This window comes from Peromyscus eremicus, chromosome 5, assembly GCF_949786415.1.
Source record: "Peromyscus eremicus chromosome 5, PerEre_H2_v1, whole genome shotgun sequence".
NCBI lineage: Eukaryota > Metazoa > Chordata > Mammalia > Rodentia > Cricetidae > Peromyscus > Peromyscus eremicus.
Genome location: NC_081420.1, coordinates 7,161,931 through 7,187,867, shown reverse-complemented (window position 1 = coordinate 7,187,867; position 25,937 = coordinate 7,161,931). Strand labels below are relative to the sequence as shown.

Genomic DNA, 25,937 nt, shown 5'->3' with positions numbered 1-25,937 from the left:
TTTGGGAGCTGGGTGGCAGGCCCCAAAGAGTAGAAAAAAAACAATTACACAGTGGCTCTTCCTCCCCTCACACCCCGTTTCTTTGGTCCTTTCCTTATCCTCCTGCCCTTATTTCTGACTTCTGATTTGGCCTCATCAGATATTTTCTTGAGGTGTTAATACATGTAACCCATGCAAACTAAATGGGTACATTAGGCCCCTCCTCTATCATTCCTGCTTCTCTCCCCTGAAATGAGCGAGCTGTTCCCTGCTGGGGCAGGCAGGAGGGCCCTGGAGTCTACTCATCTGACACATAGGTATTCCTGCTGCAGGTCATGAAGCCCTCTGTCTGTAAGTAACTGCTGGGTCCCTCCCTCCACACCCCACTCCTTCCCACCCAGAAGTTCCATGTGTTGCAGGGAAGGGAAAGAGGTGAGGCTGTGTGTTTTCCACATCCCTATGGCTAGATTTTTCTCTCTGATCCTAGGCCTCATCTACACAGTAGTGAGGTCTGACAATATGTGCTGTGATGTGCTGAGGAGTGACTTAGCTGGAGAAGAATCTAATGAATTCAGACCTTGTGGGGGAAAATACTTCTCTTTCATACAGATGTGCCACCAAAGTCCCCACTTTAATAAAATCCCTTTACGCAGCAGCATATAATCGCAAAATTCTGTTCTGGAAACTGAGAGAAGACAGACATGGTACCAGCCATCAAGCTCTGTCTCAGTGTGGCTAGCTGATGGGACTTGGAATCATCTGCAATGCTGCTTTCTACTTGGAACATGCACAGTCCTGGGCTTAGTGTCAACAATGTTCTTTCCTCCCATTCTGGAAGAAGGTTTTGTTCACACTCTTGAGTCATGGAAGTTGTGAGGGAAAGAGAGACACAGAGGTTCATAATTCACTACTTCTACTTTTGTTTGTCGGTTTGCTCATTTCTCTATTCATTCAACCGACAGTTCCCCAGAGACTCCTCTCACTGGAGATTGTTTTCAGTATTGGGGGCAGAGAAAGGAGTCCTGGTCTTCAACCAGGACCATGCAGAGCTCAGCTCTGTGGCTAGAAGTGGAGTGTGGCTCAGTGGGGACGCCCTCCAGTTCCCGAGCAGGCTGCCTTCAGACCGTGGATCTTATGGATGCCCCTAATACCATTTCTCATGGCTTCCCTGCTTCTCTCTCTCTCTTTCTCTCTCTCTCTCTCTCTCTCTCTCTCTCTCTCTCTCTCTCTTTTTCTCTTTTTCTTGAGAAAGCCTCTGTATTTCTGGCATCTTGCGCCTCACACGTTCTGGAATCCACCCGGAATCTCGCTGCTTTGCTTCCTTCCACGCTTACCCTGCAGACGCTGTCTGCATTGTCTCGTGGTTGTGTGTAGATTCCAGGTGGGAACACCCAGATTCAAAGTCCAGATCTGACCTCTCCTAGATGTCTGGCCCCGAACACCCTGCTCTCAGCTTTGTGGTCTGAGAGAGAGGTGAAAATACTTGCAGGGTGCTCAGCAGGGCCAATGGCTCAGTGCGTGTTGAAGGTGGGCATGGCTTTTCAGCTGATGTCTCCTGAGTCCACTGCGGCTTCTCTCTGGTCCTCCCCAGGGCTGTTTTCATAGTTCTGTTACCTCTTCATTTTGAATTTAGTCCAGGGAGGATACTGGTAGTGAGCTTGGCATGGGGAGCCCAGAAAATCAGTTCTTGCAAGGAGACCATGAGCATGGGCATCAGGCGACATGGAGTCTGAACAGCACGTCCTGTTCCTACTGCTGTTTATTGAGGCACCACTCTAGATGGCATGCTAACTGCATTGTACTCACAACCTTCCAAACTGGAGGCATCATGTCTATTCCTATGTTCTAGTGTTTCTGTTCCTTCTCCACGTTTCAGTTGGGGAAACTAAGGCTGGGCTGTCACAAGTGGCTCACAGGCCCTGGGAGAGTGTTCAGGCTCCAGACCCCATCTGGCTCCAAGCATGAGCTATTTCTATTCCATGACACGCTTTGAATTCTCTCCTCTGGCTGATTTGGACATTAACCTCTCCTGATCTTAGTGCCTTGTCATAAAACAGTGGAAAGCAAACCTTTACTGAGAACTCACCATGTATCAGGCCCTGGGATAGATGTGCATATTACCAGTTATTTTTCATTGACTCCTTATCATCCGGTGTTGGAACAGTGACGCTCATTTTAAAACTGACGGTATTGAAACAGTTGCAATGTTGAGCCAGGGCTGGAATTCACCCTTGATGCTGGCTTACGCAATCATGACTACATCCTTATCCTGCCTCTCCCCCAGGTTGGCTACAGTCTGGCACTCATCCTGCCAAGCTTGGCCTCTGACTGTGAGCTGTGTTACAGAGAGAGCCAAGTGCTTTTCCATCCAGGGAGTCTCCCCTGGTGTTTCCTTTACTCAGGAACATTGGCTCTGTCCACATGGGGGGAGGGAACCTCTGCCCTCCTCCTCCTGATGAGCAGAAGAAGCCGTGCTAATAATTCCTTCCATCACTGGCATTGTTTGGGGTGGAGGGAAGGGGCAGCATAGCAGAGTGCTGGCTGACGAGGGAAACAGCCGACGGGATGGAAAGAGGCAAGGGACAGAAAAGCAAGGCCAGGGGCTGCTGTGGGCACAAATACCGGCACAGCCAACGCCCTCTGCATACACACTGCAGACATGGTTCTATCCATGGTGCTGGGGAGGACCAGTCCTCCTGGCCATGGCATGACATCCTGAAGAGGCACAGGTGTATAAGAGGATACAGGTTTGCTTTCTTCTCAGATAGGATAAGCAGGCGAATGTCTGAATTCATGTCTCCACTGAATTTACTTTCAGTCTAGAACCACCAGCAGATTGGAAAGCCACAGTAATGGCAACCTTCTTCATTCACAAAGGCCATTGACCAGAGTTTGGTGAGCTTGCCAGTAGGCAATTCATACTGCCATTTGGAGAGATGGCCTAAGAAAATGGAAGCAGTCAGGGGATGAGTTGGAACTCAGCTCAAGGGGATTTCTGGCTACAGTCTGGGGCTCTTCTGGTGTCTTTAAGCCCTCCCCCCACCCCATATTGTTGTATAGTACTACCTTTAAAATCTTTCATCTCCTGACTGTATGTCTATGAGACATCTTGCTCATGGTTGGGAGGTTCCATTCTTAGGAATGTATACACGTGCTGTACTTGACTGTCGCCTCCCCTGCCCCTCCCCTCCACTTCTGCACCCCTAACCCACCCAACTCCAGCATGCCTCTTGGTTATTTCCAAAACTGAGGGTCCTACCATGCAACTTCTCACCGAACACTCTGGTATTCTACCAGGCAGCAAGGGTGATGTGTACCTCTGAGGGCTGTTTACTTCCACAAATATTTTATCGCACCCATTCAGGTAGATGTTGTAGAATATTACTAGGCAGAGACGCATTACGTTTGTTTATGCTGTGGAATATTTAACTGTGTAAAGTGTGTTACATTTGTTTGTGCTGCATTTGTTTAATTATGTAAAGATGTGTTGGCTTTGTTTCCCCTTGCCTGCCTAAGGCAGCTGATTGGTCTAATAAAGAACTGAATGGCCAATAGCTAGGCAGTAGAGGGATAGGCAGGGCTGGCAGGCAGAGAGAATAAGTAGGAGGAGGAATGTGGGAAGAAGGGAGAAGAGGAGAGAACGAGGAAGAAAGAGAGGGACACAGCCGGGCCAGAAGCCAGGCAGCCACGAGAGGCAGTGGAGGTGAGATGTACAGGAGAGAAAGGTAAAAAGCCTGAGGCAAATGTAGATGAAGAGAAACAGGTTAAGTTAATAGAGCTAGCTCTATCCCTGTTTTCCAGCTATAGCAGAGCATTAAGCCCATCTCCTACTTCTCCTTATCTCTCAGTTTTTAAAAGTCAACTAGAATTATTTACACGATGTCACAAATAGGTAGGTTTCTGTGCACCTGAGACACAGAATTCATTAGCTTGTAGCCAGTTACACAAGTGATTGTTTATAACAAGATCTGGTCTTCAATCCAGGCTGATTTGACTTCAAATGTACTATTTTGAACTGTTTTCCCATATTTCTAAAAGGTATATTTAAAATCAGACAGACAATCCAAAGCAGGGGGGTGATTTCTCCAGGTCTGCGTGGGCACAGCCTCACCACTGAGCATGATGTAGAGCTCGTCTCTCTGCGCCTGCTCATTGGTCAGCAAACTTCCAGTGCAGACAGACAAGGGGAATATGCAAGGGGAAGGCTCAAAGCCAGTTTATTCCAACTTGGTCCTCTTAGAAGGAGCAAGTTGTCATGCTAAAGACAAAACCCCAGACTCTTCCTCCCATTTATAGACAAGAGTATCAGGAAGTGATTTCATGATGGCCCCAGTGCCTGATCAGTCCTCAGCCTGGAGTCTTATGAAAGGTCATTCAGATTTACAGCCTCAAATAATGCAGACTCAACCCTTAAAAGTGCCTTGGTGAGGGGCCTAGTTAGGATCTCAGACCCCTGCCCGATCCCACCTGACAGTCCTACTAGACAGGGCTGTGGTTCCAGACAGTTCCCTGCAGCTGGGTTGTAGCTGGAAAATTGGCCAGGTTTTTGAATAACTCTGCAGCAGCTCTCTTGTGGCTGTGCTGCCCTGTGGGTGCAAAGATTCACGGGGTTGGGGACATGCATGGGGTCTGCCAGGTGCCAGTCTTGGTCCCAGGGATTGTGAGTGAGCAAGTCACCTCTTCTGTCTATTAAAGGGCCATCCATGATCAGGGCTCACTCATAGGAGCTCTCACTGGCTTAGGAACATTGATCTAGTTTGTGATTTATGGGCAATTCTTAATATTTAATGACATATTTTATTTCATAATTATAAAACACTTTTGTCATGCATTACAATTTTAATTAACCAGAGCTGGCTTTTCTCAACAGAGAAATTTTGTTTGGTAGTTCATAAGTAGAGAAAGAAATTTGATCTTCACTAAAAGCAGCATTTTTTTTCCTTGCAAGAGTAATCCTTGAGTCTAATTCAAACACTTTATCAACAAGAACATATGCCCAAAGTTATTGATAGCAATACAGGAAGTTTACATGGAATTTGTACCTGTGTTTAGGGAAATGAAAGAAGACAAAGACAGACTGGAAATGTTTTCACCAAATACAAACCATAAGTGTGACCAGCATAGAAATTCCAGCCTAGGAAGATGGGGCTCAGGTGGGGTGGGTGGACGCACTGTTTTCAAAAAGACTCCCTTGTATTATCAGAAAAAATGTTAGATCAGTTGCACTGGATGAAAGAGTCTATGAGAAATCATCTAGGGTTATCTCTTAATATTTCTAGGTTTTTCCAGATTTTTCTTGCCAATCAGTGTGTACGTGACTCAGGAGTGATGCGTTTGATCTGCTTTGAATTTATAAAGAAAAAAATCGTATTTCATTTTATGTAATTATTTTATAATTATACTTTAAAATCACCTTCATCTCCTATGAATTTATACAATAATGCCAACTTCTGCATATCATATCTGCCCGTATTTAGTTCTCTTGATACTTATTTTTATATGCAGTTTTACATTTGGCATGTCCTTGGAATTTAGTGCCATCAGTTTTAAATTTAAAATTTGGGTTTCTCAAACCACAAAATGTGACTCTTGCCAATGTTGTGATATTTTGAGATGTAAATGTTGAAAAATTCAATAGACATTGGCTAAGAATTAGAAATGATATGTGTGTGACCCTGATGCTCTAGGTCTTAGCTGCTGCTGAATATAAACCTGGTTGTGTTGGTAGAGCGTTGTCCATGCATCCACCAGATGTGCAGTAAATGCTTCTGGCACTTGGCACACACCTCTGGGCATAGAAGACAGTGGGTTAGATGCTTAAGGCCCAGCCTTTGGGAAGTTTATTAACTTCTCAGTCTTTATGGTACTAAGTCCTTTCAGTCTTTCAGACTGGATGGCAGTCTTATAGACTCCTATGTATTTGTATTCTTATTTTTTTATTTACACACACACACACACACACACACACACACACACACACACAACTGTGGTGCTGGAGGTCAAACTCAGGCCTTCATATATGACTAAGCTCTCCACCACTGAGCTGAATTCCCAGCTTCTCATCTCTGGGTATTCCACCTGCTCCTAAATGTACTGGTGCAGCCTGTCAACTCTGCTTTGCTTACAGAGCCCCAGGTTAGCTGCTCTAACCCCCAGGCAAGCCTCTGCTAACCTGTAAGACCCTGCACTCATGCTCCGGCTGCTCTCACATTAGTAGTCTGGTCTGGTCTGTGCTGATGGCAGGCGTGGCCAGCCCTCTGCCTGCTGCTCTTCAGGAGCTGATTTTCTGTAATTCTGAGTGTGGTGGAAGCATGATATGATGCTGGGTGTTGTTGAATTCTTCTGGACCATACTGCTCGTGGGCATGTGGGACTTTACTGTAGGGCAAAGACAGCCACTTCCTGTCCTTTGTTCCGGTCTCTAGGTCACTACTAATAATGAGAAATGTCTGTCTCTCCTACGTTTTCCCTAAATGGCAGTCTATAACACAACTTCTGAGAATGGCGCCCCAGGCAGAGCGTAGTTTCCATGGCTTCACAGCCTCTCTTCTCCAGGGCTAGGGTGTCTATGCCTCTGCTTCTGATCATCCAAGGCAGGGATTGCTAATTTCTCTTCCCCTTATGAGACTCTGTAAATAGCCATCCCTGAAGCTGGATGGAGAGAGCCAGTTTTCCTGGCTCCCCGCATGCAGCTCTTGTGGCTTGTTGGAAGAAGGGAGGCTGAGGAGGGCCTGAGGGCTCTAACCTCACAACCACTGCTCATCTTCCTCAATTGCTTCTTGGCCAGATTTGGCATTTCTGGGATTTTTTTCTCAGATTTTCCTTAAAAATTGACTGCATTTCATGGTCTTTTACCTCTTGGCACCATTCTGGCCAATTAAGGTAGATCCAGTGTAGGCAGAGTTCAAACCCTTTCCCATGTGGCTTTGGGCCCCGTGCAAACAATGGTGTGTGCTGTCAATGAATCCCTTCTCTTCCAAAAGCCTCTTTCCAAATGAGGCTGATGTTCTAAAGGCGTTTTTAAGGAGTGTCTAGTAATTCTGTATGTTATGCTGTCCTTTCATACTCAAGTATCTTAAAGAACATGATTGCTTACCAGTGTTCTCAACTTTCCTAACACTGCAACCCTTTAATACAGTTCCTCATGGTCGTGGTGACCCCTTACCATAAAATTATTTTTGTTGCTATGCCGTAACTGTAATTTTGCTACTGTTATGAATCGTAATGTAAATATCTGATATTCAAGATATCTGATATGTGACCCTCATGAAAGAGTTGTTCAAAAGAGTTGCAACCCACAGGTTGAGAGACGCTGGCTTAGACCAAGAACCTGGCACAGATCATGACTGACACTTGGTTAATGTTGGTTTATTTTGCCTCATACATACCATAGTTACTCTACTACTCAAGTCTTCCATTCAATTTTAATTGTTCTCTTCTCTGAGAAATGCCTTGATAAGATGGAGACTGAACATGAGTCAGAAAGTTGGTGCCTTGGGTGCTAGGAGAAGCTTCAGTAGACCTGTTTTTACAGGGGTGGACCAGATATCCAGAAAGGAAGTTCTTACATGTACAGACTTGCCCCCACTGTCACCCCTGCTGCACCCCATGCACTAAAGAGTAGAGCAACATCCTCTAAATGACAGCACCAGACAGTCTCAGAAGGCTCCAAAAGCACCTGATTCATTGAGCTTGCTCAGTGGACAATGATAATTTATTGTATCGTCCAGTGTTCTGTTTGCAGCCTCTTTAAATGTTAATGATCAATAATATAATTATGATGGGGGAAGGTTCCTGGGCTACTTGTGGGTTTAATTGAATTTTCAAAGCCATCTGGAGCTATGCAGAATTGTTGTTATGTTTCTTTCCAGACATGGCTTGGGTGGCCTCTAGTCACATAATATCAAGCCTAAAGCAAACATTGCCCCAAGGCTCTAAGATCCAGCAGGGAAGATCAAAGGCCAGGTGGTGCATTGGCTGATGGGAGATTTTGCCATCGCCAGCCTTTCCACCACTCCAAGGCAAGAAAGGAGGAGTATTTGGCTGGCAAGGAAGCATCTCTTTTCAGATCTGGGCCTCATGCAGCTGGACAAGGGGCCAGACCAATGGCTGCTTTTCATGATGAGAAAAAACTCCCTATCTCTTCCCATATCCACAAGACTGTTGGTAATCTGGTACTTACCTGCATCATACTCTGCCACTGTCTCCTTAATGCCTTGCCATCTAGCCCCACTGACCTCCTCCCTAAACCTGACATGCACACAGTCTTCCTCAACATTGTCCAAAATGGGACCTTACTCCTCCTCTACTCAGTCCCTCCCTCTTGTCTTTTCCCACTTTATCTTCCTTCCTTCCTTCCTTCCTTCCTTCCTTCCTTCCTTCCTTCCTTCCTTCCTTCCTTCCGTGTGTGTGTGTGTGTGTGTGTGTGTGTGTGTGTGTGTGTGTGTGTGTGGTGAGCGTCACATTTGGGCCTGGTGCTCATAGAGGCCAGGAGAGGGCATCAGATCCCATGGAACTGCTGTACAAATGGTTGTGAGCTGTTATGTGGGTGCTGGGGACTGAACCTGGGTCCTCTGCAAGAGAAGAGTGTTCTTCCCTGTTGAGCCATCTCTCCAGTCCTGTTCCCTCACTTTATCTTTTAGCATTTAGCTGCTGCTAGAATTGGATATGCATTTATTATCTACTGCCATGCTAACATCCAAGATCTTTAAGAGCAAGGGTTGTTCATTAAATTCTAGCAGATAGAGTAGTCTCTCAGCAAATATTTGTTAAATACTTAATTCACATGTGGATTTTTCAGGGCATGGCTCAGGGATAGGACAATTGGCCTCAATAATGAGTTTTTGATTCATTCTACTGATCTGGTGCACTTCAAAAATAGGAAGTCCTGCTCAGCGGTGGTGGCACATGCCTTTAATTCCAGCACCCGGGAGGCAGAGCGAGATCCTGGACAAGTACCAAAACTACACAGAGAAACCCTGTCTCTAAAAACAAAACAAAACAAAACAACAACAACAACAACAACAAAGGAAGTCCTGAATTGCCTCTCTTGAGATAGATAGCATTTTACTAAAGACGGTGGTGTGTCAGTATCTCCCATTCTGGTTACCCTGGAGTGTCATCCTGACAGCTGTGCATTGAGAGCTGGTCTCGCTCTCAGTGATTGCTTTTGGCCAATGGGATGTGGCTGTATTTTGTGTGATGTTGTAAAAGCCTCAAGGAGGGGTCATAGAAATCCTTAGCATCAGCCTTCAGTCCTGGGAAGGCTCCTTTGAAGGTAGCTGCCATGGAGGGTCACTCAGTTCAGCCGCCAGTGAATATGGCTGAGCACATGATCCCCACCTGGAGAACTTCCTCACTGAGCCATGCTTGACTTACTGACCTGAGTAACTGTGAGCTGATGCGGTGACTTGCTTTCCTAAGCCATTAACTTTTATATCCTCACAGCTAACTGGAGCACCTTTCTTCAGTTTCCATGCCCAACATTCCAGGTTGTCACTCTAGGAGGTGTGGGCAAGAGATCCTTCCCTCCTCCTCACTTCGTCTCTGCCTTCAGGCTCATCCTGTGTCCTGTCCTTTCCTTGTGCCCTCCCTGTCACAGCACCTGTGGTCCATGTTCTTCCCCCTCTCCACCTTCTGTCTGAAATGTGGCTCCTGCAATTATTCTCTTCAAGTCTTGCTCATTTCTTCCTAGTCTCTCTTCCGCCAGACAGCATGTGATCCCGCTGCTGCTGGCCCTGCCCTGAACATTCCTACTTTGGCCCCTGTGTGTGATTGGCATCTGAAAAAAAACCCTGCTTGGGAGACAAGCTTGCTTTGTTTTGCCAGCTGAAGACACATCCTGAAAGACAGGGTGACTTTTGGCTTTTGGTTTCCTGAGGCATGGGCAGGAGGGCTCTGTGCAGTAGTATCTGTAGAGCAGAAGGCAGCTCAGATCACGGGGTGTTTCAGGTGATGCAGGCCCACTGAGTGCTTGCTTGTATTAGAAAGATGTTTCCTGAGACCCAGGGAGGGGAGAAGGGTTTGGGAGACTCCCATGGATGGTACACACAGGTTTCATTTAAATGCTGTTCTGGAGAGCAGGGCCAAGGATGTTCTCTGTGGAAGTTTAGGGCCACAGCACCATCTGACCTAGAGGGTTTTCTTCATTGGAATATATGGAGAGAAGGATTCCTGTCTGCTTTGTACCCATCCCTGGTACCTGCTGTCCTAGCATACCATGGATGCTCTAAAAATAGTTGAATGATAACAGGGAGCCATAGCTAGGCCAGATGCTGGTGATTAGCATTTGTAGTGGCTAAGGTGTCCACAGGAAGCACGAGTCAAGTTCCTCCTGTGGGGATACAGGTGAATCCTTGAAACCAAGTAGAGGATGCCCAACCCAGATTGAGACAGGATTTCTTGGCAAGCTTGGTGGGCACACTGAGTCAGATTCACATCCTCAAGGGAAAGCAGAAAATGGAATGACTCACTATTTATTGCGTATTTAAAATGCTTCAAATGACTTTGATGTATTGATTACTTTAATCTTTGCAAGAACCTTATGCCATAAGTATAATTTTAGTGCTTTGGTTTTCAACTGAAGAAACTGAGGCCATATAGCCAGGATGTGAGCCCAGACATGGCTGCCGCCCTGGGATCTGTACCAATAGTCCTGAACTGGGAAGTTTCTTACCTTGCAGATTCTTACTGGTTATGCCTGCTTCTCCACCCATTGTCTATTTAACCTTACATATAAACATATCCAGATAACATATGGAACTGCATGATATAATAGAATAATTCTGACAACAGGTCTAGGTGAGAAGGAGAGCTCTTTTCTACTGGCAGCACATAGTACCACAGTGGGCAGTGCCTCACCTGCCACTCAGACGGCCTACAGCCCGACTGCTAATGAGCACTGACTGTGGGTCTGGACAGTTCACTAAAGATTACACTTGCAAGGTGCCGTGGGCCACTTCTGTCTGGGACTTACTGCATACTAGAACTTTATGAGCAAAGTATTGCTGTCCCTGCACTGGGTGAGATGTGGAAAACAACGCTGAGTGAGTCCCTCAAGGTGGCTCTGAGTCATCACACCAGGGGCTGTGGTCCTGGTGGTTACTCCATAGGGAGGTTTTCTCCACATCATGATAAAAGGGATTTTTTTTTCTTTCAGAGACATGCATTTCTTAGGTGAAGTATTCCATTATTTTGGGGAGAAAATCTCTTAACAGCTACGTAAGGAGGTTTGGGGACAACTGCACAGTCTGCAAATATGATAGATTACAACTGTGAGGGATGCTATGAGCCTGTGTGTGTCCCCTGTCCCCGCAGTGAGGTCCTCGGCTCTCTCAGGGTGGTGGTTGGTTAATAGCTCAGGAGCCATAATGGATGCCAATGGATTTGGTTGTTGAAATCTGTCTTCGTAAACCCACTCTAAAGGATCTTAATTTCACCAAATTTCAGCTTGGTAGTCACCAAAAGCAGCTTCCAAGTCACTTCCCTTTTGCCCCCAGAATGAAGGACCTTATTTAGCCATACATGGGGCTGGAGAGATGGCTCAGGAGTCAAGAGCTCTTACTGCTCTTGCAGAGAATCCAGGTTTGGGTTCAATTCCCAGCACCACATGGCAGCTCACTACTGTCTGGAACTCTAGTCCCATGGGGTCTGATACTCCATTGTGGCCTTTGAAGGCACCAGGCACACATGTGGCACACAGATATGCATGGGGACAGAACACCTTTACACATAAACAAATAAACAAACAGATAATTAAACAAAGATAAACATGTATGATGCTGCTTTAATTGAAAGTGACCCAGGGGAACTGGATGAGGAGGGTAGGGGAGGAACTAGTGAGAGGTGATGTGTCTCTGCAGACCTCTGGGAAGTCAGTCACCACAGGGACTCTGTCAGCCTCCTGGGCAGGAAGGCTTTCCTAACACCTGGTGCCAGCACAGTGTGGCCGTGCAGTATGGTGGCAAAGGGTTCAGAATAGAGAGCTTGGAACTGTATGTGTGTGAGTTTGGGTCTCTGCATGGCTTTTGCCTAGCTCTATGACATTAGGTGACATGCTCCCTTCTCTGTTAGAAAACAGAGTGGCTTGTATGTGAAGAGGAGGGTGGACTCTGCTGGCACCTGTCAGAAGACTACTCCACTCCCTTCTTTCTGAGGGCCGCTCTCAAGTTCTGCTGCTTTCTTCTGTCTTCTGCTCTGGTCTTGCCCCATTTGTGAGGGGCCCCAAGGCCTCCTTCAGCCTTGCCCAGTTTTACCAGCAACTCCTCCATGCTTGTAAAATGGCTTCCACTACTTCCCTCACCAGAATTACACTTTTGTTGGGGTGATTTATGAATCTGAGCAATTTATCCTATGATTGGTAGACCAGACTCTCACTGAAGTTTCTAGACTGACTTTGTACTTGACTTGTAAACTGATACTTTCTACCTCCAAAATTATAGCAACACACATTCTTTCCCCAGACACAGTATTGTCCACAGACTCCACTCCTTCTATTTTGTCTCATAGCATCTATTCTGGTTTGTTTTTTGTTGCTGTGACAATTATGGAGGAAAGAGTTTCTTTCCTCCTACGCGTTCAGCTCATAGCCCATATTTGAGGGAAATTGGGTGGGGGCTTGAGCAGGAACTTGAAGCTGAAACCACAGAGGAATGCTGCTTACTGGCTCTTTCCTGGACCCAGGCTAGCTTTCTTATATAGTCCAGGACTGTCTGCTTAGGGAATGGTCCCTTCTACAGCAAGCTGGCCCCCTATGCCAATAAGCTATCAAGGTAATGCCCCATGCCTACAGGTCCATCTGAGCTGGAAATTCCTCTGCTTGAGACTTCCTTCTTAGGTGATCTAGGCTGTGTCAAATTAAAGCTGGAGTTACAGAGCCGTCCGGCATGGGTGCTGGAGACCAGGCTTGGGTCCTCTGCAAGAAGAGTGAGTACTCTCAGCTGCTGAGTCATTTCTCCAGCCCCTTGTTAGGTATTTCATCACAGCAATGAGAAATGTAACTAATACTGCTGTGATATACAAGTATATTGTAAGTGTGAACAATAGAGAAAACGTATATAACAGTATGTTGGTCATCTGCTAACACAGAAAGAGTACCTATAAAAAATACAGAAAAACATTTCCATTCTAATAATGAATCAAATTATAAAATTATTTACTCTAAAGCTAAAAGTATGTTAACATATGTATGCACACAGGAAAGAATTAGACTGAAAACAGATTAAAACAGCTGATGTCTGAGGTATAGGATTGAATGTTATTGTCTTACTTTTAATTATCTTTCTTATTTCTATCATGTCATATAATAAAATAAGTGATATAAAAACTCCTCTCTGGAGAGGCCGTCCGCACAGCCGCTCCTTGTTCTAAAGGAGACTGTCCTTCAGCCCCTCCCCCCCAGACAGCCATGTATCTTCCCACTCCAGGCTTCTCCCCCCTTTCATGTCGACTCCTGCTCCCCAGGCCCCTCCCTCCCCCAGACCATCTGCAAGCCCATGTTTCCTGTGCTGGGGACAGCCTTTTCCTCCTTTCATTTCTGACTCCCCCTTTCAAAGCCAGACTCAGAAAGCTGCCTCTTTCTCCATGACACTTTGCCATAGCATTTTTGTCTGAATTAGCCTCTTCTTACTGTTTGATGAAAGTCTGGACTCAGATTCCTGTGTGTAGCCCTTTATCATATACAGCCTGGGTCCTCTTTATTGTCATATCATTCAGACAGCTGAGCAGACCTCTTCTCCCAGCTTGTTCTACCTGCTAACACCCATGAAAATGGGAGCAGCCAGAGAAATCACACAGGGTGCACCCAGTTAGATCCCATAGTAAATGGAATAAGAAGTGTAAGAGGGTGATTTGTAAGACTTTATTTCTATAATTAGCATACTCATTACATAGGTTATTATTTTAAATATACTAACAAGTACATAATAACTAGATACTAATTTTTGATTTCTTCAGATGCAATTTGGAGTTCAAATAACTAATTTTTTTATTAAATGGAATTTTATGTTCAAATTACTTTTTAAAAGTACAGTAAGGCCATTGAGGCACGAACTGGTTTCCAGGGACTGGGAGTTTGAGTGTTAAGGTGTGTGATGCTTAATGTAGACACTCGGCTGTGGTCTGCTCCTCCCCTTAAAGCCTCAAGAGAATCCATGAGTCTCTCCCACAGCTTTTAGGAATGCATTTCACCTTGAACTTGAGGTTCTGTTGTATTCATTGAAAAAAGTGACTGGATGAAAGCTCAGATGTGAACATTCACTCATTTATTCAGTGATAACAATATTTTTGAGGCTACTTGCCTGTGTCTGCCCTAAGTTAAGGATACAGTGTAGACTGTAACCACAGGATTTACGTGTTGAGTGAAAAAGTAAATACATAAATATGAAACATATGATGTTCTCCATAAAGGATGGCACTGGGATGGAGAGTGGCTGTGTGGAAGGGATAGATGGTGATATCATGATGCCCTCTGAATCAGGGGAGATCTGAAGGGACTTTGTTGTGGAGTGTGGAGGGTTTAAAGAAGAGAGACAGGCAATCGGGGAGGTCGGGAGGGAGTTCAGTGTGATGTGCAAGTGAGGAAGGCAGGAACCAAGTCATGTAGTAGCCTGTGGGCCCTGGGGAATGGCTAGGTTTAAAGTTCTGTGGGGAAAGATGCTGCCACCCTGCCAGGATCCCCAACCAGGCAAGAGTGCCCATCCTTGGCTGCTGGAGTTTGGGTTGCTGAAGGCTCACTCAAAGAGAGATGCACTCTTTCAGAATCCCCACCAGGGGAGCCACTTTGCTCGGAGATGCCTGGGAGGTAATGGACTCTCCTTGCAGGCAGTTTGCCTCTAAGCACTGACAGAGCTGTGTGAAAGATGAGTGCTTCAGCCTTCCTGTCGGCATCTCCAGTGCTAGTCACTCTCCTAGACTTCTTGGAAGCCATCACTCACTTCTCTACTCCATCCGACTTCTGTAGGTTTCTCCTGACATCACCCTTTGACCAGTTGTGAGCACATGAGCCCAGCCTCAGGCTCTGCTTTTCAGGGGTGGTCACAGACTGAGCTCCTAAGAAAAAGGCAATCAGGCTTGCTTATATAGAGGTAGCAGATTGAAGCTTGGACATAAACTGATGTGATTACTGTGTGTGAGTTCATGTGTGTGTGCATGTATGTGTTTACATGTGTGTGTGCATTTGTGTGTGTGTGTGCGTGTGCGTGTGCGTGTGCGTGTGTGTGTGTGTGTGTGTGTGTGTGTGTAAGGGAGAGAGAAGATGCATGATGATCACTTAGAGGCTAATACCATCCAGGCATGATGTCAACTGTGGCTCAGATTACATTAACTAATGCATCCATATTAAGCAAACTTTCTCATCTGAAATTATACTTGCAAAACTCCCCTTCCATAAAGAATATTTGCAAGTGTCTTTAGACAGATGAATGTTAAAAAATGGTGCATTATGGGACATAATGGAAGGAATTTGTGAAAGATCAATTCCTCATTAAAAGTTTAAATCTATGAGAATTTTGAACCAAAAATATGATCAAAATGTACGTTTGGTCTTTAGCATTAAGTCTATCAGAGGTCCTTAGGGGAGACTGCTAGGATCTTTTTGATTTATGGGGTAAAAATAACAATTTGAAAATAGTTCTTTTTTTTCTGCATGTTGTGATAGTAAATGGTTTGCATGTGTTCTTGGGGATGTTGAGGAGTTTATGTTCCTGTTGTAAATGTCCTTCAGATACTTTCCTGCTTGCTAGTACCTCAAATCACAATGTAATCCTGATCAAGCTCAGCCTATCTCAATAAACATAGCACCCAGTGGATAGAACTGAACACATTAAAATTATGTGGCTCAGGGAACATGATAACCAAAGAGAAAAGTGCTTTGAAGAATTTGTGAACAATTTACACAGTTGTTTACATAGAGCAAACAGGTAAAAAACCACAGCTATGTTCTGCATTGGCTCTCACAGCCAGGACCAGGGATCCCACGAGATCCCTTCTGCAAATTAACAGTAGTGTCTTTTCATCAGAGAAAATTTTCTCAGGCATTTTATAACCCGCAGAAGGGTAGAGGGGCTGGCAGGCATTTCCACAGACTGTTTTTTTTTTTTTTTTTTTTTTTTTTCTGAGCTGGGCAGGGTAGAATGTGGGGGTGCAGTCATAACTCAGGTTCCTGAGATGGGAGCATTCCTGAGATGAGCTGTAAGCATTCACTGATTTCTTTCATGATCTGAAACCCTCAGGCAAAGTCCCCATTGCTTCTCTCTGACTGCAGGACCCACTGGGACTCACCTGTGAAACTGCCAGGGTTTCCTGCATAGCAAGATGTTTCCCTAGATTTCCAAACCCAGAGGGACACAGTTGATAGTAGAGGTATTGGAGGTGTTGAGTCCTTACTCTGGGACCAGCCGTGAACGTCATCTAGAATCTCATAGATGCGTTTTTAATCACAAGTACTAGTTACAGATACTGGAGGAGCAGCAAGGCCTCTGCTTCCCACTGAACACTCTGTCTGTTCGTCTGCTCAGCACATGATATGTAGGATGTATACTCTTTCTAGAGGGACCCCCACCTTCTGTGAGTTCATGCTCCAAAATTGAGACTCTCTTGAGAGCTTTAAAAATACTAACTGATGCACTCCCCCTCAGGCTAGCTGCTCAGGAAATGGTAGTGATAGGCCTCTGTCACAAAGCTCCCAGGTGGCTCTGTTAGGGAAGAGATGGATAAAGTACTATCCTGGAGGCTCAGAATTAAGGGGTTTGTGTGGCCCAGAGTCTGGAAATGAGTCCAGAATTTTCCCACAGAGAGTATTTTGGTCCCCTTTGTTTTCAGAGAGAGATTGGAAATGTCAGATGCATTTTGGTTGGCACAATGGAGGGGAAGTGATACTGGGTGGAGGTTAGGACTGCTACTCTGGACACTCCTCACAGCAAAAAATGATCTGGCCCCAAATATTGTAAATAGGAACTGAACTGCGAGGTGCTTATCTAGTTGGAGGTGTAGTTCTGCATATAAACCAACATGAAAAATACTGTCCACTGCTTAATTTATTATGTACATACCATTTGCTTAGATTATGTGTGCTAATAAAGATTGAAGGTTGTTTCTTAGGTCTTATGTTCTCAGATATAGATGGGAAAACTGAGGTCCTAGGATGAAATTGCACATATAAAGTCACATATCTAAAAAGCCAGGGTGTTGAGACTTCAACACGGGGAGGCAGGCTTCTGCCAGCACTTCCCTACTGCTGTTCTTAAGGGTTTTTCTAGGCAGAAAAGGGATCACGATTCACATATATTTATTCAGATTATTCCTTCTTTCATTAACATTTCCTGCTTAGGAAAGCCTTGAGTAAAGGACAGCACTTCTAAGCCAGGTGATGAATGGACACTGGTCACTTTGGTGCCCCGTGGTTGGGCTAGAGCCACAGTGAGGAAAGGAATCCCCAAAGAGGTTGATGATTGATGCTTTGGTACCAACATGGTTTGGCAGTGAGCAGCATCATGCAGTGCAGTTTGGGGTAGTGCCTGACCAGCCAGGCTGCTTGCTCTCACGTTCGCTCTGAGCATCTGCTAGAACAATGTGCTGCAGGGAAGCACAGTGGGAGAATGTCTGTCCAAGCATGTGCCTGTCTGACCCGCCCCTCAGATGTCCTCTGGAAAGGCCTGGTGTCCCCAGGTCCCCTTTGTTCACTGGCCTTGCCTGTGCTTCTTTGCAGACAGAGGAAATGAAATGGGACTCAACAGAGGTCATTTGCCCTCCCCCCAGTGTCCTGCCCATGGAGGACGCACAGGGAGACGATGCCAGCTGCTTGGGACTGCGGCTGGGCCTCACTTTTTTTCCTTTTTTCTTTTTATTTGTGAGGTTCTAGAAGGTTAGAACAGCACATAATGTACCTGGGAAGCCCCCAGGCCAGCAAGTAAAGTAGTCTGTCTATATCCATATACCTGGGAAACGAGAAATGTGCAGTCAGGCTCCTAACTACAGTGCAGTGCTGCTGTCCAGCAAGCGCTATTGCCTTCTAGCAGCTTTTCCAGTGGAAAAATGGACCCATTTATGCCATGTCTATAAAGTGAGCACCAAGTGTTCCTTTGGCCCAAATGGAGGTAGAAGGATGTGGGTGGAAATGCTTTCCACCTTCATCACCAAGTGAGTCTTTCCTGTAGCCAGATACTCTCCCCCTGGGCTATTCTCCCTCAGCATTCTCCGCTGAGGAAAGACTTCCATGGTGTTGAGTCCTGGACACATTTTTACAAGTTTCTGTTGCTGTGCTTATAAGAAAATCTTGAAATGAGGGCAGCATCAGGGAAACAGAGTTATAGAGGTTGCTGGCGTGGTGTGTGCAATGGTTCATATGGGTTGTCAACCCGACAGAGTGTAGAATCATCTAGAAAACAAACCTCTGCCTCTGTCTGCTGGGGAGTTCCTAGGGGGTGCTAACCGAGTTGGGAGGGCCCACCCTAAATGTGTGCTGTACCATTCCACTGTCTGGGGTCCTGGACTGAATCAACACAAGAAAGCAAGCTGAGTCCACCAGTATTCTTCTCTGTTTCCTGACTGGATACAGAGTGACCATCTTCCTCATGGCCCTGCTTCTGTGACTTCCCTGTAATGAACTGAACACTCAAACTGTGAGCTAAAATCAACTCTTTCTTCCTTAAGTGTTTTCAATAGACAGGGTTTCTCTTTTCTCTGGCTGTTCTGTAACTCCCTCTGTAGACCAGGTTGGCCTCAAACTCACAGAGATCCACCTGCCTCTGCCTCCCAAGTGCTGAGGTTAAAGGCATGTGCTGCCACCGCCTGGCTTAAATTGCTTTTGTTAGGTGTTTTTGTCCCAAGATGAGAAAAACTAACACAGATAATTAGTACTAGGAGTGGGGTTGTTGCTGTATCAAAGATGATCATGTGGTGTGTAGGCCTTTGAGCTGGTTTTCAGGATTAATTTGTGTGTGTGTGTGTGTGTGTGTGTGTGTGTGTGTGTGTGTGTGTGACTTAGAGTTAGAAAAGCCTAAAAAGCTTTAAGAAGAGCTTAATGGACCATTCTGTGGGAGTTTAGAAGGACAGAATGAACAGGGGGTGCTTTCATAGGGTAATAAGGACTCTGTCAGGAAAGGGGATAAAGCCATTTTTTCCCCCTGGCAAAGTACTTGGCTATATTCTGCCTGTGATCTGATAGCTCTAATGAAGCTCAATTCAGAATTATGGGCTACATTGTTTGTCAGAAGAAATCTCAAGACATGAGTTTGTAGGCTAGGCAAGGGCTACTTTTGACCACTTTTATTCAAGTCTGTGGTTGAGAGAGAGAGAGTGCACAGTAAACGCAGCAAAAATATTTGAAGAATGTGGGAACTGGAAGGGAAAGAAGAGAGGGGTAGCTGTGATTAGTGAAGATAGCCTCCCTGCTATGTACTGGAACAATAGGAATGGTACCCCGACAGGAAGACTGGTTCATCTTGAGAAAAATCCAAGTTCATTTGAGAGGAGAAAAGCCTACTCTAAAAGTGTCACTAAGTTTCCTGCTAAAAAACAAGTACTAGGGAAATGTCCCAAGATCCTGGCATCTCCAACATGCTCGGGTCCCTATTGCAAATTGGGCTTCGTTTTCACAGCTTCATGCAAATGCCTGGCCCAGCAGCCTTTGGGAACCACTGCACAAGCCTCCATGGCCCCCTGTTCTTGCATCTTTTATACTTGTAAAACCAGTATACCACATGCATGATGTTGCCAAATTCTGCTCTCAGCTTTGGAAGTCATCTGGCTGCCTTGAACCACAATTGTATCAGCCTTTGTGTAGTGACCCTGGGTAAACATTTCCCTGGGGAAGGCAGACATCACCCCATTAAGTTCACAGCCCATGAAGCAATAAAGAGGAGGAAGAGGAGTGAGTCTGTGTTCTCCATTAGACAAATTGTGTGCATCACTAGGGGCAGGTTCTGGGTCACTGTGACAGTCACCACATGCCAAATACTGGGTTTGCTTTATGGATGAAGCTTGGGCTCATTTGAGCTGAAACTGAGATCTAGGGTAGTTGGATCTTTCTAGAGGGTGTGCCTAGAAATGTCCTAAGTTTATTTAGAGTCAGTAGATTGTGGAAGAGGAAGGTCTTTGAGAAGGATATCTGAGAGAGATAGACAGCAAGCTGGCTTATTCAGTTGCCTTATGGCCCAAGAAGATGATGAAGCATTTTGAGCAGCTACAAGCCAAAGTTGGGGGTTGTTTTTGAGTAGCTCTAGGGCACAGGCATGGTCACTTTCGAGCTTTGGTGGGAGGCAACATGAGGGGTAGACTCTTGTCTGATTTCTGATAAGGTGAAGTTGCTCTCTGCGGCAGGTAGCAGATAGGTTCTCAAGTGAGCCCTTGACTTATTCCCTCGGCTGTAAGCTGCTGCAGTGAGCGTACTAACACTACCCCCTCTACACCCACAGGGGGCTGAGGTCTGGACATATTTGAGGTGCACATATTTTATTCCACCTGTGTCTCATCAGAGCCTATGATCTCATTATTCTACCTTTAGTGATGAGAGAAGTAAGCACACAGTGTCTAAGTGGCTGCTCAAGGACTCCATTAACAAATGGTCAGACCTAGAACTGACCTCGCTGGGCACACTCTTAGCCACATCTCCAACACTGTCTCCTAGGTGTTGCATTTCCGAGCCTGGGTCACCCTCTTTTGTTTTGAGACAGGGTCTCGTGCAACCCTGGCTGTCCTGGAGCTCACTCTGTAGACCAGGCTGGCCTCAAACTCACAGAGATCCATCTGCCTCTGCCTCTTGAGTTCTAGGACTAAAAGTGTGCACCACCATGCCTGGCTTGAATTATACTCCTAAAGAAGAAGTCATGGAGGGTAGTTGCAGCTTCATAAGACATTTGGTTGCTCCAAGAGGAATTTTATACTAGATGATGTCCTTACTATGGGACCATTTTTAGCATTCTTGGGGGAGATATCACAGGACAAGTTGGAGAATGTCTCAGGGGACAGTAGGACATCTAGAGACTTCAGAGGTAGTCATCACTGAATGGTAATGATGCTTCCCCTTTGACCTATAGGGGATTGCATCATTTCCAGGGTAGATTTGCAAAGAAAAAGCTCCTGCATCCACTTTTGCAGATAGAACATGAAATCACTTCAGAGACTTGGCTGAGACCACAAGGCTATAGTATGGGAGTCAGGCTCGGCATCTGTCTCTTGACACTAGCTCAGGATTGTCCTATTTACCAGGGGCTCCCTTGTCTTCATCTAATGGCGATGAACACTGGGCTGGATATTAGGGGTGAGTCCTGCAAAGAGGCAACTGTTCAGATGAGAGGCGCCACCCCTGTGTCTGACAAGGCACAGTGGCCCCACACCACTCATGTGCAAGCGTTTTCTAGGCAGAGAGGCTGAGCTTGTGTTCACCTTCCTCAGACTGGTAAAATGGACAATTTTTTCACTATGAGACAGAGAGCTCTGGGGTCTTGTAAGGCATGCTGTATTTTTCTGTGAGACTGGTAACACATGTTAAGGGCTCTGTGGTGTCTTGAAGCAAAGGCATCTGTCGGTATCTAAATGCATTTGAACATAAAATCGTTTTCTCTGTCTCTCTTTTTAATGGTCACACCTGATTAGATGCCTGTGAAAATACCAAGAATAACTAGTCTGACTTGATCTCTGTACTAATGGGCTAATCTGATAGCACATGGGCAGGGCTTTAGGCTCTATATTCTGTGTGTCTGTCTGTGTGTCTGTGTGTCTGTGTGTCTGTGTGTCTGTGTGTCTGTTTGCCTGCCTGCCTGCCTATCATCTATCCATATCAGGTACAAAAGGCAATGTACTTGTACACTGGCCTTGATATTTGTCATTTGCAACTCAAATGTCCAGAGTAGGACTGTATTAATAAAAGTATGCTCAATTTTCTAAGTTAAAACTGGAAGTCCATTATATGATTCATAAGGCTTTCTAATATTAGGCATTTTCATTAGTAATTCACAATAGAACAAATGTCAAGAAAAACTACAGGGCTGTCTGCCTTTGCATGATGGCATGCATGGTCTGAGAGAATCTGCCCAGTGGAGGTCTTTGAAATCAGCAAGGTTAGCATTTCACACAGGTCCTTTATTATCTCCCCACTTATGGAGGCAGCAGATACTTGACATTCATGGTAGATATTTCCAGAGACCTTTATGATTCCCTTAACTGGAAAATTCCATTAGGGCAAATAATTTCCCTCATGGAACCTTTTGATTCTGACCCCGACCATCATGACCATGGGGAGCTTGGTTTCCTATCTATCTCCTTCTGTCAGATCGTCTGTACCTTTAGCTGGCAATGAGAGGGATGGTGCTGTGAGGAAGTGGCCAGATATCCAGGCTTATTAGGTGACTCTACCCTCAATTATAGTTTTGCTAGAGGATATGAATTTACATTTCAAGGGGGAAAAGGGCATTGTCTATAAGGTAGGCACGGTTGTGATTACTTATAATAGTCAAATTCTGTGACTGTAAACTGCAGACTCCCAGTGTCTCCTATTTCCTGGCTATTTCAAACCCCATCATCCTGCCCTGCGGAGGGCAGGAAGCTACTCTGGCTGGCGAAGAGAGGGGTGCTTGGAAGCTTGGAGGAACTTCAAGCTCTTCTTCCCCAATGTCACACGGCCCCCACAGCAGGGCTTGTTTGAAGCCAAGGCTGTGGGAAGTCTCAGCAGTTCCAGAATGAGCCTTGTGTGCTTTGGTTAAAAACAAAGCAAAATGAAAACCCGGTAAGCTCCAGGTTTAGGTTACAAATGCATTCCATAAGCTAAGAAAATAGATTTGAACTTGAAGCTTGACTTCTCCCATCACTTGGCAAAACTCTGCTTTGCTTTTAGGGCTCAGAGCCTTGAAGAAATACATTTTCCTCAGGATTTATGATTATTATTAAAGTAAAAGAGCAGAAAAGCTTATGAAACATGGAAGCCCCCTAGATGAGTCCCATGGGTTTATGTCCCTTATTGATGGTTGGCTTGTGCCCTCTGCCTGCTCCCATTTGGATAATCAAGGAAGAGGAGAAATGCCCAGAACCCAAACTGGGGCATCAAAATACCATTTAGTTAATTTGAGACAGGGTCTTTCAGTGTAGCTCTGGCTAGGGATGTGAGGGATACTGAGCAACAATGGCCATTGAAGACACCTTGGTGTGTATTGACGAAGGGATGAGCCATGGGCACTTACTTGAGCTTTGTAGTAAGAACTTTTATGAGACTCTGGAGTGAACTGCCTCTAAGCCTCTGAGGTCCATGGATCTCACCTCCCTTCTCTCCAAGCTGCTTTCTCTATGACTATTCCTAGGCGCAGAGAGAAAGCTCAGTTGTGACATGCTTCTCAGTACAGTCTGGGATTGGCTTGCTAGCCTGTGAGAGCTCTCCTGTGAATGTGTTCTGGCAGCAGTTTGGAGACTGATTTCTGTTCTCCAGGCTCAAGGCCCGCTCATGGGCTGATTGTGCTTCCTGTCTGTTGGGGGATGGGAGCCCAGGTAGGAAGGGGTGGTGAAATCTGAGCAGTTCTGCAAAACTGGCAGTTCCCTGTCTAGGCAGAATTTGGGTGTCATCACAGTCACTTTGTGGGAACATGAGTATGCATGAGCATGAAGCTAGGCCAGCGGCCCTGCAAAGCCAGGCAAGAAGGCCAGGAAAGGTGAGGAAGCTTACCTTCTTGACTTCATATTTAATGGCGAGTTTGATCCGGCTCAGACTTGGACGGTGGTGGTCGGACCAGACTTGGAAGTTCACATCCCCATTTAAAATCGCTTCCACCTCTTCTGTGTCTCGGCACAGGTCCAGCACTCCCACCACAAAATCCTTGCATTGCATAGATAGCTTCCTGTAATCGTTCTAACAGAATAAAGAGAAATCAGGGTGTGTCACACTGAGCCCCACAGGGTGGCTTGTGCAGTATAGCACGAGGCTCAGCGTTGGCCACTAACAGTGAACCTGTGGAGGGCCTTGGAGCCAGAGGCCTGTGCTGGATCCAGAATGCAAGGCTCTCAACTGGGCCTGTCTTCTCTAAGCTAGCATTTGCCGACTTTGTGATTCATAGGCCACTTGTATCAGTCACCTCAGGTGCATGTGGAAGTCCCAGATTCCCAGACTCATCCCTACTCACTGAGCCAGAATTCCCAGGGATTGGACTCAGGAATCTGTCTTGTAAGTTTGCCCCAAGTGATCTGTGCATCTGCCACATCCCTCCCCAACCCCACCCCCAGGCTCTTTCAATGCAACAGGTCCTTGTGCCCAAGGCTGAGTCAATTCTAAGACTAGGGAAATGTCACTCCTGTGTGCACTGGTGACTGTCTCACAAGGCTCTACTGGAAAGCTATGGCTGGGAGGCTAAACTGGAAAACATAATGTACACAGGTGTGCTTTTTCATGTTCTGGAAAACTGGCTTCTAAATTAAAAAATGAACTATAATTCACATCTAACATGATGCTTCCCTCCCCACCACATTTGTCTAGCTAATTATGGCTCCTATGCTCCTTGCCTGTTGAATAGACACTTCTAGGTCTTGACATTTCACCAGCATTTCCCCTGTCTTAATGAATTGCTCCTGGATCTCTCCTTCCCCAGGCCTATCTTTCTGAATTACTTTGGGAGGTTTACTTCCTTTCCTAGTGACACTCCAACTTGTCTTTATTCCTAAGGGATAGGTCAAATTCTAGACAATGCTCCAAAATATTGAGAAGAAAAGAATATTCCATGTCACTTGCACACCACCTTCCCCCCAAATGTCATGCCCTGGGGCTTCCTTTCTGATTTCTTAGTTGAAATCACATACATGTCAAATGTTGCTATGTTAATCACTGTCAACAGCCCACAGACTCACAACCCGCAGATGGCAAATAGGACAACTTTGCCCTCCTGAAGCCTGGATTCCTCAGCAAATAGGCAGTCGCCTGGCAGAGGAGCAGCACAGCGTTTTCCTGAGTTAATGATTTTCACTCCTTCCTGGATGCTGCATCAGAATGTCACTTTGCATTAGACAAAAAGCTCAGCGAGTGCTTGTTTGCTGGGGAAAGGGAAAGATCAAGAAAATATCCTCAGACAAGAATGGCCGTGCTCCATTTTATTCATAATTTAGGTAGAAAAAGGGAGTTTCAGAAACTCAGTGGAGACATGGCTGCCACAGAGCTTGGGCAGATTGGCGTGCAGGGTCCATGGAAAGTGCTTGAGGTTTGGGCATCCAGCACTAGGCCGAGCCCTAGAAAGCTGCATTCTGTCTTTCTTTATCCCTAGAATTCACCCACTCACCATTTATTCATTCATTCATTCATTCATTCATTCATTTATTCATTCATTCATTCTCAACAATCTACTGCATACCAGGTAGTGAAGTTACCAGTGAGAAGTATAACTGTTGCTTCTGAGTACTGTGGAGGTGAAGGAAGCTGGGGATCTACCCTCAGTTCCAAAGGAGAGCAGTGGATGATAAGGGAAACATGCATAGAGACTACCCTGGCCCAAATCATTCAAAGGTCATGTTCCTGGATGCTGAGGTTCCCCAATGCCAATAGGCAAGACAGAGGAATCACCTTAGTCATCACAGAATGTGGGGGGGCCCGTCACCACCTTTTCCCCCAGAGTACTCTTGAAGAGTGAGGGATAAAAGATTTAGATAGAAATATAGAGGGGAGAGAAACAGATAGAAACATCGGATAGCCTCAAGAGGGCCTGGATCCTTATCCACTGGTCACTTCTATCTCTTCTAAAGGGCTTTTTAAAGGAATGCCAAGGGGTGGAGCAAAGACCTCCCCCCAGCACAGCCAAGTGCAGACTCTTCCAAACACCTGGTACCCACACACGTGGTCAAGCCATCCCCTTGTGCAGCCGTGCTGGATAAAGCAAGCTCAGATCTCACTAGGAAGCCTCTGTGGGGTCCCATAACAGAACCCTGTAATGGAAAAACTATCATCATTTCCAGTTGAAAGTCAAGGAAGCTGAGACCATGAGAACTCAGGGAGCTGCA

The 25,937-nt window shown here is 45.7% G+C and overlaps 1 protein-coding gene across 1 annotated transcript in view; it reads right to left on the bottom strand.

The window, feature by feature from the left end:
* The window catches only part of Trpc7 (transient receptor potential cation channel subfamily C member 7), a 122,865-nt gene that overhangs the window by 64,572 nt on the left and 32,356 nt on the right, over positions 1 to 25,937 (bottom strand). Inside the window, exon 3 of the mRNA XM_059262404.1 lies at positions 23,626 to 23,808. Coding sequence (XP_059118387.1) covers positions 23,626 to 23,808 — 183 coding nt within the window. The remainder of the gene's footprint in view (positions 1 to 23,625; positions 23,809 to 25,937) is intronic.